At 33.0% G+C, this 17474-nt stretch overlaps 1 protein-coding gene and 1 long non-coding RNA gene across 2 annotated transcripts; both read left to right on the forward strand.

Annotated features, from left to right (window-relative positions):
* Positions 1 to 8164: 8164 nt before the first annotated feature.
* On the forward strand, positions 8165 to 9272 carry LOC133790014 (uncharacterized). The gene is made up of 3 exons (XR_009873848.1): positions 8165 to 8529; positions 8657 to 8744; positions 8924 to 9272. It is a non-coding gene; the product is annotated as an uncharacterized LOC133790014 (long non-coding RNA).
* A 2590-nt stretch (positions 9273 to 11862) lies between these two features.
* LOC133792417 (T-complex protein 1 subunit theta-like) lies at positions 11863 to 13311 on the forward strand. The gene is made up of 5 exons (XM_062230321.1): positions 11863 to 11873; positions 11972 to 12028; positions 12145 to 12247; positions 12816 to 12936; positions 13108 to 13311. The coding sequence occupies exons 1-5, from the start codon at positions 11863 to 11865 to the stop codon at positions 13116 to 13118; spliced, it is 303 nt and encodes a 100-aa protein (XP_062086305.1). The 3' UTR covers positions 13119 to 13311.
* Positions 13312 to 17474: the final 4163 nt, after the last annotated feature.

Here is a 17474-nt window from a genome sequence, read left to right on the forward strand (position 1 = left end):
CCATCTGTTTGTGGATGATAAGCTGAGCTCATGTTCAATGTAGTCCCCATTAATTTGAATAATTTCTTCCAAAAAGCTCTAGTGAATATCGAGTCACGATCCGAGACAATAGTTCTAGGCAGTCCATGTAATTTAATCACCATGTTAGTAAAAATTGAAGCGACCTTAGTGGCAGAATAATGAGTCTAAAGAGCACCAAAATGGGCATATTTAGTGAACCTGTCAATTACCACCAAAATTTTAGTCACCCCACATGAGTTTGGTAATCCCACAATAAAATCCATGGCCAAATCCTCCCAAACTCTCTCCGGAATCTCAAGGGGTTGTAACAAGCCATAAGGGGCGGTAGGAGAGTATTTCACTGTTTGACAAACCGAGCACGAGAGCACATACTTCTTCACCTCTTGTCACATACCTTGCCAAAAAAATTGGCTCCCAAACGCAAATAGGTACGTGCAGCTCTTGCGTGGCCACCTATTGGAGTTGCATTGAACTCATGGAGTAACTATTGCTTCAAGTTGGAATTCTTGCTAATCAGCAGCCGTTGATGATATTACAGCAGCCCGTCTCTGGTAGAGTAAAGTGTAGTGTCTAATTCTCCCTGTTACAGCTTAGTATGTAGTACCTGGAGATATGGACAAGTGGTGTTTTCCCTTCGCAGTTCTTCAAGGAATTCAAAACATCTCGAACTCATGGCTAAGTGTATGGATGAGTAAACTCCTTCATGTTGTCTTGATAAAGCATCTGCTGTAGAATTTTGTTTCCCCACTTTGTATTCAATGGAGAATTGAAACTCCAATAATTTGAGTAAAAATTGCTGCTATTCCGGTGTTTGTATTACTTGAGTAAGTAATTCTTTGAGGCTTTTATGGTCTGTCCTTATGATAAAGTGTTTGCCCAGTAAGTATTGACGCCATTTAGTGACAGCTTCGACAATAGCTCTCATCTCCCTGATGTAAGCCGACGCTCCAATGAATCTTGGGCCTAATTTCTTACTGAAAAAGGCTAGCGGGTGTCCCTCCTACATTAATACTCCCCCTATTCCCACATTACGAGCATCAGTTTCAATTACGAATTGTTTGGAGAAATTTGGTAGGTGCAGAACCGGTGTATTAGTCATTGCCTTCTTAAGGTGGTCAAAAGTTGCGACTGCATGAGTATTCCAATTAAAGTTGTCCTTCTTCAGTAGCTTGGTAAGTGGTGTTGCGATGGTAGCGTAGTGAGCAAAAAATCGACGATAATAACCAGTGAGACCGAGAAAATCTCGAAGTTGTTTGAGTGTCTGCGAAACAGGCCATTCAACCATAGCTGCTATCTTTGAAGGATCAACTTGTACTCCCTGTGATGATACCAAGTGTCCCAAGTATTCAATAGTTTTTTGAAAAGTTGACATTTTCTCACCTTAGCATAAAAACTGTGGTCACGAAGGAGCTGCAATACTAGCCTCAAATGATAAGCATGCTCCTTGGAAGTCCGACTATATACCAATATGTCATCGAAAAATACTGTAATGAATCGACGTAAAAAGAGTCGGAATAGTTGGTTCATCACTGCCTGGAATGTGGATGGGGCATTTGTAGGGCCGAAGGGCATCACAACAAACTCATAGTGTCCCACATGGGTGCGGAAAGCTGTCTTGTGGATGTCTCTATGATCCATCCGAATTTGATGATATCTGGCACGAAGGTCCAACTTAGAAAACACTTGTGCTTGCCGCAACTCGTCAAGGAGTTCATCTATGGTCAGAATAGGAAAACAATCTTTCACAGTGATGCCATTGAGTGCCTGATAGTCTACACAAAACGCCAAGTTCCATCCTTCTTCTTAACTAGCAAAACCGGAGAGGAATAAGGGCTAGTACTAGGTCGGATAAACCCACAAGCAATCATTTCTTTCACCAATTTTCAATGACATCTTTCTGAAAATAAGGGTAGCAATATGGCCTAACATTAATCAGTGCAGTCCCTGGCTGAAGGAAGATTATGTGGTCAACATTTTGTTGAGATGGTAACTGCTTGGGTTCCGCAAATACATCAATAAATTCCGATAGAAGGCCCTAGCCTTCTCTTGGAAACTTCTCTTCCAAACTACTAAGGGTTGTCTCCCCGTCCCCGGATTGTGAAACCATGTTAGACAATCTATAGAAGTCTCTAATGTCACCCTCCCTGACCAAGGCATGCAGTTGCGTGTAGGATAATTGGTGTGCATCTACCTCTTTAAAACCAGCTAGTTTCACTACACTTTTTTGCCAAGAGAACTCCATTGTAAGAGCCTTATGGTCATGGACACAAGGACCAAGAGTTTGCAGCCATTTCATTCCAAGAACCACATCTACTCCACAAATAGGCAGTACATAGAGAACCACCACAAACCAATGACCCAGTAAAATCAACTCTACTGGTCTACATATCTTTGAACATAGCAAGAAATGACCATTTCCTATGTAAACCTTGAAATGCTTAGTCTCTTCATAAGGTAACCCCAATTAAGCTACCAAAGATTCTTGGATGAAATTATTATTGCTCTCTGTGTCGATCAAAACCTCCAATGTCTCAGTTCCATGTTTTGCCAGAATTCGAAAAATCCTTGGATTGATAGAGTTGGATAGGGAATTTAGGCTCACTTCGTCTTCAGCTGCATCTTCCATCTCACCTAATTCCATCTCAATACCTTGCTCAATATCCTCATCCTCATGAGCACAAAAGATCAATATCTGGTTCTTACATTTATGGCCATAGTTAAATTTCTCATCACAAGTAAAACATAATCCCTTATCTCTACGTTCCTTTAGTTCAGCAGGAGATAATTTCTTGATAGGCAGAGGAGTTATACTTGAAGATTTGTAGTTTGCTGGCCTGAAGAAGTGAAAGAAGGAGTGCCTTGCTTATAAGAAGTGATTTTTGTGGAAGGAACGACCTGATTTGAGGGAAAAGATCGAGTGTACCAGCCAGTTCGATTAGTTTCCAAGCATTGATAACCCCCTAAATCATCGTTACGATCTTCGAATAGTTGTGCTTTGGCCATTGCATCAACCAAATCCATTGGTTTAGACAGTAGCAATTCTCTTCATATTTCCAGCTTAAGTCCCCTTATAAAGAAGTTCAAAAACATGGGCTCGACAACCCCTGTGACCCAAGGCATCAGTGCCTCAAATTCAGCTCGATATTGAGAGACCTTCCCTGTCTGTGTGAGCTTGGAAATTCTAGCCAATGGGTCATCATAAATTGAAGTGCCGAAGCGTTGTTGCAGTGCCTTGTGAAAAAAATTCCAATCTGAAATAGCCCCGCCCTTTTCCATCCACTGAAACCAAGAAGATGGAGCCCCATCTAAGTGAAAAGCTACCATAGACAGTCGCATAGCATGTTCTACTCTGTGAAGATCAAAGAACTTGTTGATCTTATAAATCCAATCATCTACATTCGACCCATCAAATCATGGCACCTTAACCCGCAAAGTCTTGAGGAGTGAATTGAGGTCACAACAATCTGATTCATAATCCATTCTTCTACCACCCGAACGCCTTGATTCCCGATCAACACTGCCCTGCCTTCCGTCTCTGATGCTGGTGGAAACAGAATCTGAGCTAGACGTTCCTCCGTCTTTGTGACATGTTGTTCCAACATAGTAGAGAATTTCTCGAATTGGGCGTCTGAATATTGCTTGAAGTTTAGCTCCAAGGTTTGAAGCATTACAACAATTTTCTCATTCTTCATGGTGTGTAAGAACAATGAAAGCACCAATAATAGCCAAATGCACTCTTCGAGTCAGTGCCAAACTCCAAAAGCTTCTCAACTCTATATTTCTTTTCATAAAAAAAATCATAGTTTTTTTAACAATACTATATATACTCAGTAAAAGAAAACGACTCAAACAGAAAATTGGAATCTGTGGTTTGTTCCTCAACGTCCCTCCATCCTAACAAACTCCTTCAACCAGCTGGGTCGCACGCGCACCATCTTCTCACGCACAGGAAGTTATTCTCTTGGAGAAGTGGTACTGATCCCTCCTCTTGGCTGGTGTTGAGTTCTTCCGTAGCTTTCTCTAAGTCATGAGCTTGGGCCGATTGGTTGATCCAGTCTTGCACCTTGTTGTTTCCTGCTTCCAGGTCCAATGTTATTGGGCTTACTTCTTGGGCTGGTCCAGTACTACTAACATGGAGAAGCTCGATTGCCCATTGTCTAGAGGAGAGGCCTCTGGTTGGCGCTAGGGATAAGGAAGGATCAGAGCACTATGAGACCATTTGATTCGCCCCTTCTTGCGCTCGTCATCATCGACCTTGAGCCCTTGCCTAGGACTCGTCATCGTTGACCCTTAGCGCCCATGTCTAAAAGAGAATGAGAGAGGGAGGTCGGTAAACGGCAGTGTCAAACTAGAGAGAGTCCTTGTGATCGGGAGTGAACGAGAGATTGAGAAAAGGCAAGAGATTGGAGTGTGCGGCTGTTTTTAGACGGAGAGAGAAAGAGATGGAGAGGGGAATGGTTAGGGTTGATCTGTGACGAAGAGGATACAAGAGAGAGAGAGAGAGAGAGAGAGAGAGAGAGAGAGAGAGAGAGAGAGAGAGAGACTTTAGGACTAAGAGAATATTAGAGGGGAAGATGGAAAAGTTAGTGGCGGGCTTTAAAAATTTTGGTACCGAGAGCACGCCTACTATTCTTTTAGGACCATATATACCGCCTATATTTTTACATTTAACCATAGAGTTTTTTGAAAATTGTGATTTTTAGGTGTTATATTATGCCAAAATTCTTGTAGTGATTAGCATCCCAACTCAAATTCCATCTTCAGGTTTTTTTAGGATCCACATATTTTACTAGGATACTCATTGTGAGTCCTAAAATGTATTTTTTAAGGACTCTCAATGAGAGTCTTGAAAACTCCAGAGATATATCTTAGGGCTTACATTTAGGTGCGTGTCCTAAAAATGTGATCTGTAAATGGTATTTTGTAGTAATGATATATTTATATATTATAAATGTGAGTTTAACGGAGATTGTTGGATTCCGTTCGATTTAATACTTTTTTTTTTTTATTGTTTTCTAACATCGTTAGTTTTAAAGTCTTCTAAATAAGGTAAATAAAATAAAAAATAATAAAGTCTAAATAAGGTAAATAAATTGAAAATAAAAATAAAAAGTAATAAATGAGCTATAATAATTTCTCATCACTTATTTTAAAATTTCATATTAAAGTATTTAAATTACTTTATCAATTATATTTTCAAAACTATATCTTAAAAATATGCTTAAATTTATTATTTTTCTTCTTTTATTAATTATTTATTTTGTCATTTAATGTATTTTGTTTATCCAAACATATAAGTAATAATGAAATAAGACATAAATATATATTTCTTATTTTGTCGTTTAGTTTTTTTTAATGAGAATTTACTTATTTTAATTGCTCTAACCATTAATTAAATAATATATATATATATATATATTTGTTGGCTTTAATTTTTTTAAATTAAATAATTAAAATTTTATCAAATAAGTTTTTTAAATTCATAATTTTAAATTTAAAATTTTTTTAATATTTTTTTATATCGAATATTTTTTCTAAAAGAAAATTAGAAAAAAATATTTAATTTTAACACTAGAATGATCACCACATATAATATGTAAATCAAAACATAAAAAGTACCAAAATTTAAATTATTATGAACAAAAGTTTCAAACTAATAACAACATCAAATAATGTACCACCATATCTTTATACGTCAAATGTGTATCTAATGAATCTTGATTTAACGGTTTTTTTTAAAATATAAAATAGAATTATAATATTTTTTTGAACTGTAGATAATATTTTGGCTTAATATTTTAAATATGTTTATGTAATTTTTTTTATAATATATAACATTGCTTTTTATTCAAAATTTAAATAATAATTAAAAACTATAATACAAATATATTAATACATTTTAAAAATAAAATTATGCAAACGCGCGGGTTGCTTTTACCCAATATATATACTAGATACTAGTTTGAGGCATGTGCATTATGCACGTGCCACATGGGTAACTTATTCTTGAATGGTCCCTTGGCAATGGAGTTTCGAAAGATTGTCATGGATTTATTAATAAAAAAACAATCATAATTAAAAAAAACGTGACATATAATAAAAACAAGTGCAATGTTTATAAGAAAGAATTTTTTTTAGTGATTATAGATATTTACATGACTGATACTATATATATACTAGTTAAATATAAATATATATATATACACTAGGTATAAACAACAAATGTATTCTTAATTTTAAATTTATAAATATTATCTATTATTTAAAAAAATATATATATAATAGAATGAATTATAATTTTATAATATATATAAATATTTATATCAATGACATATATATATAAATTATAATAATATTTAAAAAGAAATTAATAATATAAATAAAATAAGAATAGAAAAAGTCATAGTGTAGACATTAGTATACATGCATAAACTATTTTTAGTTTCTAATATATCTCGCAATGTCATTTGATGAAGAAAAAGAGCTCTAATCACTTGATAAAAAACAAACTATCATATAAATTTATAAGATAAAAAAATGATATATATGCCTTTATTATTTTTAAATAAATATGATTTAATTATTTTAATTATCATAAAATATCTTAAAAATATCCTATTTTAATTAATTAATTAATTTATTTTTGTTCAAGTTTAAGTTTATTCTAGTTTTTGAATTTGACAGTGATAACAAAAGATTATATATTATATGTTTAATATAATATTAAATTTAAGTTCAATTAAATTTTATTTAAGTTATAAAATATATGATTTCATTATTTTTAAATAATTATCATTGTAAAATATATAAAAAATATCTTATTTTAATTTGTTTAATTATTTATTTTAATTAATTTTATTTAAATTTAAGTCATATGTACAATCTAACGTTAAATATAAGAATATTCCGTTAAAGTTAATGGAAAAAAAACCGTAAAAATAAAAAAAAATTGTTATCTACATATTTATTATATAGAAGAGATATAAGTTACAAAAGTGCACGACTATATAATTTTGCATAAGTATTAACATTGTTTGAAGTTTTATTAGTAAGCATACAAGTACCAAAAATGCATAATAAAAGTGCATAAGTATGATCCTCAAAAGTTTAGTTTTAGTATAGCTTAAGTTAACTAAACAAGGTACATAATTTAGCTGCTTCCACCTTTAGTGTTAATTGGATTGTCATTTTCTTTCATTGTTGCACTCAATAGTTATGATGATGCATCAAAGATGGAAATAATTATGTACGTAGTCTGTGATGCATTTTGACAAATATACGTACTCAATAGCTATTCTTGGTCTAGTTTCATCAGTTGTCTTGACTTCAATACGAAGTCTACGCTTGAGATACATGTATACTTGTTATAAATAACAATACAATTAATAACTTATTTATAAAATATAATAGGTAAAATTGAAAAATTACCTTGGAATACCGATTGCTTCCTTTTATTATATTGAAAGATTTTGTTGATGCCGTTTTTCGTCAAATTAAAATGTAGAGCACGTAAACAGTAAAAACTATGGCAAAAAAGGATAATACAATAAAACAATGAGAGTTTTTTATGTGGTTCAGCAGTTAACTCTGCCTAGTCTACGAGTCCTTTTTATTAAGACTTAGGAAATTTATGGAAATTATTTAGGGATGAATTCTCCAGAGATTCTCTCAAGATCACAAAATTTCGGTCCTTTACAAAGGTACATGATCTCTCTATTTATAGAGGAGATCTCAGAATACAATCCCACATGTTTCGGGAAGTTATTCTGTACATTAATAAATTTAATGACTTTAAAGTTTGTAACTCCTATATACAAGGAAACGTCCCCTGAAGACCAGGGGGCGTATAACCGACTAGTTAATATCCCTTTATTGTAGGGAAGTTACAATAATAAATATCTCTTGAATGCATAGACTGTGTCTCCTCAGGTGACCTATTAAGTCGTTCGAGATCACACTACACCAAATACCCATTTCCATAACACATGAATATAATACTAATAAAAAAGTATTATGCTAGAGTACTTATATTGGGGCCACTTTATGAAAAAAAGGGCGGTAATAATAAAACCATCCCGCCACTTAGCTTTTTTTTTCATTTCATTTGGGGCCAATTCATTTCCTTCAATTCCTTCTCCTTTTTCCTCATCATTCTCTCTCCTCTCTCTCGGATCTCTTTCTCCCACCAGACCTTTCTCCTTCACTCTTTCTCTCTCACCTTTGTCTTTGTGGAGACCGACCGCTACCTTCCCCTACACGCGCCGGCTAGGGATCTTCAGAGGCCATCGAAGCTTCGACCACGCGAGTCCAAGCCCTCACACGACACCAGAGGCGAACGACGACACCGGAGGCCAGCTCTTCTTCTCCTCTTCCCTGTGTGCGGCCAAGCCTTCTTTTTCCCTGCGTGAGACACTTGATTTTTCTCAAGTTAGGTCAGAATAGGATGCTGCGCTTCTAGAAGATGCTAGACAAGCTACCAAGTCAGGAGAAAAGATGAACAGAGAACAAGTATAACACACATAATGATATCATCATATATGGTTTTAGTTTCCAACTTTCTTTGATTCTGTGTTTGGTCCTTTTGACATTTTTTTTTCTTGACAAAGTTGGTTTGTCTTGTTTTGTTTTGTTTCAGTATGGAGCTCTCAGAAGGAAAATTGGATTCCAGTGTGGCGGACCTCGAGAGAGAAGCTTACCCTATTTTGGACGAACTGGGTAGGAATGTAAGCATTTTTGATGTTCTTCAACTTGTGTCATTTTGATGTTCTGAAGTTTGCACTTACATTTTCTTGTGTATAGTTTTCCTTGTATTGAATTTCTTCTGCTAGAGAAACCTAATGAGCAGCTGTTTCTAAATGCTAATACAGTACTTGTCTAAGAGTTTTTAGCCATTGAAATGCAGCTATCACCCAATACCAGTTGTGTTCTCTCAGGCAAAGGGATCATGTATATGGGATCCTGAAGGCAAACGGTATCTAGACTTTCTCTCTGCTTATTCTGCAGTTAATTAGGTAGAAAATGTTAGGAAATTGTGTTTTCATGTATATATTTGTTACTTGATGACTGAATTTGTTTCTATCTGAGCCACTGCTGCAGCTTTCAGTTTTACAGAAACATTTACTTTTTCCCTTTGGCTACTGAAGTAATATGATAATGATTCCTCTTTAGTGTGGGATTAATGTCTCACCAGTTTGCCCTAGCAAACCTCTTTTTTTTTCTTTTTTTTTTTCTCTATGGGATACAAAATTGTAGAAAATGACAGCTTAACTGTCTATTTTGCAGATTGATGTAGGCATTGGATCTTCATCATTTGCAAGAGGTGTCATTGACCTTGCTTGGGATATATCACAAGCTTGGTGATTGACCTGGCTATTTTGATAGAGGTTTGTGTCTTGATAGTAAGTGATATGTTTTCTGTTTATCAACTAGCATTTCTTCATTTTGTGTGGTCTGTCTAGTTATAATTTAATTTCAGACCTTTAGAGAAATATGCTCTAAAGGGATTTCTATGTACATGATCCACTATTTTAACTGTCAAAATACTCTGTAGTGGACAATTAGAAAGATGTTATAGAGAGGAAGCTTGGTGACATGGCAGTGGAGTTCTGAAATATGTTATTTTCTCTTTCCTCATCTTTTATTCTTTCAGTTTTTTAACTTTCAATTAATAGATTTTATAAGGCTCCTTTGATTTGGTTGGAGTATAAATTTGAGGTACAACAAAAAAGGCCTACTACAACACTAAAATTTGAGACAATTAAAAAAGTATTATGCTATGTAGAATGAGCGGGCCCCTAAAAATATAAAAAATAAAGTATGGGCGGGTCACCAAAATTTTAAGCACCATTGTTTTTAACTTTTGTTTTCTCTTTCAGGTGATAGGCTTAAGAAAACAATTCACAACTGGGACTTGTTTTCCTTTACCCTCTCGCTTCTCTCTTCTTCTTTTTCTTCTCATCTTCTTATTAGGGTTTTCTTTTCACTTATTCTCCAACGGATAAAACTTTAGAGTAAGCATACTTGAGTCATGGAGGACCCCAGAACCCTTTCTAGTTAGCATTCCAAAGCTAATAAGGAATTGATTGGAATGTTAATATGTGCCATAGAAATTTTGCGATCAAGCTTGGTGATTGGGTAAATATTATCACTGGTCAAAATGGAAGTAAGGCTTTCTCTCTGGTTATCTTGTTATTAACATTTGAAGTAGTTTTTGAGTCTTACATGACAACTGAGTATAGGTTTGTATTCTCCTATGCGTACTATTTCCCTTATTTTGAAATGTATAAAGATAATCCAAATAAAGATATTCATCAAATAATCAAACACGGAGATAAAGTGAAGATGTTTCCCATTTAGGATTGCAATTCTATTTTCTTTCTCATACATGATTAATGTCTATTTCTCCCTAAATGTCTATCCCTATATCTTTCTATTTATCTTTTTTTTGTTGGTCTTTTATTTCTTCAATATGGGACCATTGTATTTAGTTTCACAATCACAAATTTCTCACAGTCGTATGTTTCTTATACTTCAAATTTTCATCCCATTTTTTATATTCTAGCACTTAATGTTTATACTTATTTTTGCTTCTATTTTTATGGGTATGTTTTATTTAGGGTTTTAGCTCACATTTCTTGAGGAAAAAAAAAGGATAATAGTTTAGTGTTGGTTTGGGTCTTGATTCTTATTTTCTTCTCTGAGATGTTTTTGTGTTTACTATAGGTTCATGAAACATAATGATATGGTGAATATAAAAGTACATATAATTGAGCTTACTGTTTATGTGCACCCATTAGCATAAAGCATAAGTGAGCACTCCTTTCTTAAAAATTAATTGATTAAATTCTTGGTAATATTGTTATTATATTATTGACATAGAAATATGTATTTATAGTTAATAGAAGAGTATTTATATATAGTACGTAATATTACAGTAAACATTTTGCTTAACTTTATTTAAATTTCTAAGAGAATAGGATTAGTCTAAATACATAGTCATGCTCTTTATTTACTCCCTCAAATTACTTCGAACTAATGATCAATTGGCACAACCATTTAATATCTTATTTATTGTATCACATCCTTTAGGTTTGGTCTGCAGTCATATTTAGATTCTAAGCTATTTTAATCCATGTAAGCATATGTAGTCCTCTTAATGCTTTTTACCTCATGTTATTATATTTATATTTATATGAACACAATCATATCTTTATGATTATATATAAATATCTTTTACTTTTTTGAATTAGAATGATCACAAACTTTTATGTGAAACTGATTGTGAAACTGACTGGATACTTTTCTCCTATTGACTGTGAAACTGATTTATATTTCATGTGACACAATGGGTTCTTCAATAGTACAATTTCTTAACAACATTTAAGAATTCTGTTCATGTTATCTTTATGGTGGATGGCTCTTGAGAGCTCTCCACCACATATATAATTATATTTCAAGCTTACACACACATATATATATATATTTAAATATATACATATATTGATTGAAAATAGTTTATTAAAAAATAAGATACTGTTTTTTAATTGAATTTGGCAGCAATTTATGCTTTCTTCTTCTTTTTTTTCCTGAATGTTTGTTGGAGTTATCAATTTAAGTGTTGATTAGATGTGTATTTTTTTGTTTAACTTATCCTTTTTACATATTTACGACATTACCCATTTAGACAGTGGGGATTAATTTTTGGGGGAGAAAAATATGTTGTATGTGTCATGAGTTTCTGTAATTTCCATAGCACAAATAGCATCTAATTTTCTGATTTGTAATGCACAAGAGTGTTTTGATCTTATTATAGCAAGATCTGGTCGTGATTTGATTCCTGTTATGGTGTATGGGTAAGCAAAGTTAGCCTATTAGTTTGTGATTTATGTGATAATATATTGGCAAGCAAAGAATCTTAATTTATGATGTCTTTTGCTTTGGAAATTTGCAGAAGAAACATTTCTAGTCAAGAGTTTGGAGGAATGTATTGTGTAGTTTTAACTGTGAGGTACTACGCCTTTTCTAATATTATATTGGGCAATATTTTATGTTAATGTTCTTTCTTTAATTGGTTATTGATACGAGTATAATACCTTTCTTCTGCAAATGCATTCATCCACACAGGTCTATTGTTGTATCAGCTGGTCTTCTTAGGATATTTGTTGGTGGTGTGGATACCTCTGCAACTGAGACAAAAGGAACAGTTCTAATTCATAGTGCTGACCAGGTAAAATTCTGAAATGGATATTTTTTGCTTGCTGTTATATGAACTTTTCTCTTCTTATTCTGGCTTGCTTATTCACGAGGTAGCCAATATACTTAGCAGTTATTTTCTGTTTTATTTTCTTTATTTCTTGCTTTTTATTTGCATGCACTTGCAGTTGTCTGTCTGTCAATGCCTTTGTTGTTGTGGCTATTTTTGATCCTCCACGTAACTAATGTATTGTGCAAAATTTTCCTTCATCTCATATTAATGTTTAGTGGCATCCATTTTTCTGGGTTCTTTTGGTTTTTTAGTTCATATTTTCTCCTTAATGAATGATGAATTAAAAAAAGAAAAGCTTTTCTTGTTGGACAGTTTTGGGGTTGCAATTCTATTCTTTCCCATGATATTGGTGGGTATTCCTGACTCAGGAATGCCAAATGACACCATCGTGAGAATACTGTTCTGCTCGGTTCTTGCTCCAGTTGATATAAAATTGCTTCTTAATATCTTGGTTTGTTATGTTATCCTTGACATTTTTATGTATTATGTGCCTTTAAGTAGTTCTCATAGTTTTTTTAATATCTTGTAGCTAGAAAATTATGCGAAAACTGAAGAAGCTAAAGTTGAGGAGCTTATAAAGGCAGTTGCTGATTCCGGTGCCAAAGTAATTGTTAGTGGAGCAGCAGTTGGGGAGATGGCACTTCATTTCTGTGAGCGCTACAAGTATATCACCTTCAATTGTGTTTTTTTTATTGATTAACTTACTAATTTGCCGCACTACTGGTGTTGTTGCTATGGTAAGTCAGCTTGCATTTAATAGTACTCAATTTTTTTTGAATTTTTTCCAAAATTCTCTAACAATATTCTTATTTGTGTTACAGTTAAAGCTTAGCAAGCCAAACCCAGATGACCTGGGACATGTTGATTCAGTTTCAGTAGAAGAAATTGGTGGTGCTAGGGTACATAAATATTTTGTGGATCAGGAAACGATAGCAATTGCGATATAAGTATCCGGGTGTGACTCGAACTTCAGACTTTGTGTGAGCAAACCAAAGGCTGATTGTTTGAGCTACCACCCTTAGGTATTTTGTTCCTGTTTTTTATTATTATTTATTTTTCCTTTTAATCTCATTAACATTTCCCATAATGTAAATATAGGTCACTGTTGTGAAGAATGAAGAAGGTGGGAACTCCGTAACCACTGTTTTATTGCGAGGAACCACATATAGCATTTTAGATGACATTGAAAGGGCAGTTGATGATGGAGTAAATACTTACAGGTAATTTGGACTAGTTTTTCTTTGTGTATCGATCTTTATTTAGAAGCAACATTAGGTATCTTTAATTGTCTATTACAATCTTCTTAGGATGGTATGACCGTATGATCCATACAGAGTAGGTTTTTTGAAAGTACTTGTTGCATCAGACTTATGAATTGGAAACTTATCTACCCCACTAACCATTCTTACCGGGTACTTTTCCTGTTAGGCTATGTGCAGGGATAGCCGAATGGTTCCTGGTGCAGCTGCTACTGAAATTGAATTAGCTAAGAGAGTGAAAGAGTATTCATTTAAAGAAACATGGTAATTTGTTTGTTTCCACTTTTGTTTTTTTTTTTCCCCAGTTTTTGTTTGTCTTGTTTCCCATAACCTAACTCTAAACACATTTCCCACTTCCAACTTAGAAAGAAAGAGAAACTTTGGGAGAATAAGAGGAATAGCATGGGCTTCATAAAGGACCTCTAACAGCCATATTCACATTCTACTTGTTAATTTGGATGCCATACTTGATGCCCTGTTGGTTACCTATCACAGAGAGAATTTTGCCAAAGCTATTTACACATCAATGCTATGTTTGTATTGAACTTTATAGACAGGAATTAACCTTGCTAGGTCTTTAGAGAAGAAATAAATGGGGATAGAAGTTAGTACAAACTGTATGAATTGTTTCTTCATATTGGTTCTTCTTATGGAATATAGGGTGATAAATTAGTTAGTATGAATTGTCCTTTCCCTTTCTTTTTCTCCCGAGTTGCATAGGTCTGGTTTCCTGGTTTCCTTTACTCTCAAATGTGATAAGTTTCAATTCTTGTATTTAATGACCTTATTTGTTTCATTTTTCCTCTGAAATTAGTTTCTCTCTATGTTCTTTGTTCTTTTTGTTTTTCTTGATTTATATTATTTCTTTATGGGAGTGATTTTAGTAACAATAAGAAACTAGCTTTTGGTGTTGAAGAGAACGACTTTCTGATCATCCCTTGGTCATTTGTTTCTATGTTTTCTGCTTTTGCAGTAGCAATTGAATCTTGCTGTTCTATGCTTTTTATGTGTTGATAATTGAGTAACACTTTTATTTTTTGAACAGGTCAGTACGTCAGAGCTGTCTTTCTACATTTATGCTTCGTACTTCCTAGAAATTTCATGATCTTCCTATGCATGCAGGTTCTGAGTTTTTCTCTGTTTGTGGCTTCCTAGGATTGGATCTTTAAATTAATACATGCAGGTTATGAGTTTTTCTCTGTATTTCTTGTTTAATTTTAGAGGGAAGAAGCAATATGTTTTGTTGCTTTAGTCGTTGTTTTGCATGGTAGTACATCTTGCTATACCCTGCTTTTTCGTCAAGTTTTGGAGTTATTAAAAATTTAATTTAAACTTTATATGCTTACAGGTAGAAACTAGCTTAACTCTTATGTTCTTAATAATAAAAGGACTTTTTTTTTTTACAATGTGCAGGTATATTGAGATGATTTCTTTGGAGCAATTCTTGACAACATTTGTAGTTGAGGCCTTTAGAATGGAAGAATGTATTTCACTAATTTTTGTATACATTTCTTGTTTTGTATTTAGTGATAAAGGAATCTGAATTGGGCATAAATTATGTTGTAATATGATTTCTTAAGCCTAGACTAGTAGACTAAATATTGCAATTACATTTTGAGTAATTAATAAAAATCTATTTATGTTACCTTATTTGGCTTCAACTTTCATATTTGTTTTCCTAGTTTTGTGTAAGTAAAAAAAGATTATGTTTCTCTAAGCTAATATAACACATGTGTTATACTAAAGTGTAGTATAACACAAATAATGTGTTATACTAAAGTATAGTATAACACAAAAAAAGTGTTATACTAAAGTGTAGTATAACACAAATTTATAAGTATTGAAATGTGTTATATAATCGACTATAAATAACATAATTAAACACTTATCTATTTATTAAAATAACACAGAAATTGTGTTATCGTTGACAATATAATAACACATCTGTAACAATGATAAAGTGTTATGTAAAGTTGTTATATTATTTCATATAATATAATATTAGATTAAATAATGTGACAAAATGTGATTTGTCACACCTTGTAACATATTATTGAGAGTCACAAAATTGGACACATGTGTGTGTCCAAATGTGACATATTTTGGAGTTACAAAATCAGTTACAAATTTGTAACTCCCAAATATTACCCAATAATGTGTATATTATATGTTACACATTTGAGATTGGATTTCATAAAGCCATATGAGAAATGGCTGATAGAGATATGATTTTAACTCCCATATTGTGTATGGAAGTTACAAAATCAAGTGGGAATAAATTGGAACGTTTTGGAAAAAACTAAAAAAATTTGTTGCTGAAATTGACTGAGCGCCGCGGCACCTGGAACAAGCGCCGCGGCCCTAGTGGATGAACTTGACTGAGCGCCGCGGCCCTAATGCCTGACAGCTTCTATAATTTCGGTTTTTATCCAATTTTGAACATTTCCAACAACTAAGTAACTCCCAAATCTCTATTTTAATTCCATAAAACATCCAATTAAACATTGGTAACAGCCATGGGGGTTGGAGGAATTTGAAATTCAAAGGGGTATCTCAAACTCTATAAATAGGAGCCTAATGCTCACTTGTAAGGCACACCATTTTTTCATCCACAGAGCACTTGGCTGAAAAATACACCAAAAGGCTTGATAATTCCAGAGAGCTATTTCCTAGAGAGATCCCTTAGTGCTTAGAGAATAGGGGGAAATAAGCTTTTGGACAAAGGTCTTGAACCTTGTTCAAGTTGGTGATCCCCACTACTCTACACTTTGGTTGTGTGAGAGTTTGTTTGTGTTTTTCATTCTTGTGTTCTTCTTATTTACTTGTATTGTTATAGTATTGAGTTTGTAATCTTCTTCTTCTACATATTTCTATTTACTTGTATTTTGAGCAATTGAGTTGTAATGGTTATTTAATCAATATTATCTTGTCCATTGTATTTTTGCATAGAGTTGTATTTGGTTTTTCCATAATTCCATTGAGCAATAATTATATATTCTCTAACAATCAAAAGCTTATGTTCCTTTTCAATGGAAGGAGAAGCCATAGAGATCTTGTGAGGATTCAACCTTGAAAAGATGGTAAGATAAGGTAATGTTCTTCTTTGGTTTTCTTAGAAGATCTAGTAGTTTTCATATAGTGATAGATATGAGAAGAAGAAAATTTTATAAATGAGGTTCATTGTTTTCTAATCTCTTTTGTTTTCAAAAATAGTGGTTAGATTAGAAGATAATTCAACATCTTGAGTTTCATGATATGTGATTAATATGTAAATAATCTAGTAGATTATTGGGTAATATGCTTCCATGTCATAGAATTGTCCTATTTTGTGTTAATGAGAAATTATTAGAATGACATGCCTATATATTGATTTTGTGAATCAATAGAAATGTGAAATCATATGTGGATGATATTATTAATTCATGTTTCATATTAATAAAGAGCCATATTAGTTGACAACAATGTGAAATTATATTGAAATATAATCTTGTAAACATTTGTGAGATGTTAATATGTTTTATCCTATATTGATGAGAATTATCATGATTATTATGGTGTGCCATATAATATGATTATTAAGGTGATAATAATATTAATATGTTTTATCCTCTATTATTGCAATGTGATGAGTTACCATTCATTTGGTAAATAAAGAGAATTATTTGGAAATTAAAATTCTCATTTAAAGTGTTGAGCATCTCAATTATGAGATAAGAAAAGATGAACCTAAGGGGATTACATCTTTTGATAAGTGTCTTGCCATTGCAAGAAAAATGGATCAAAGTGGATTCAAAAATTGTGGGATGACATATTGACTCAATAGACTTATAATCTAAAGAATGGTCAAAAGAGAAAATATTTAAGCATTATTTAGTGACAATAATTCTTAAACATTGAATATCTCAATGAGGATACATTACAAAATTGGA

The sequence above is a fragment of the Humulus lupulus genome, chromosome 7 (genome assembly GCF_963169125.1).
Source record: "Humulus lupulus chromosome 7, drHumLupu1.1, whole genome shotgun sequence".
Classification (NCBI taxonomy): Eukaryota; Viridiplantae; Streptophyta; class Magnoliopsida; order Rosales; family Cannabaceae; genus Humulus; species Humulus lupulus.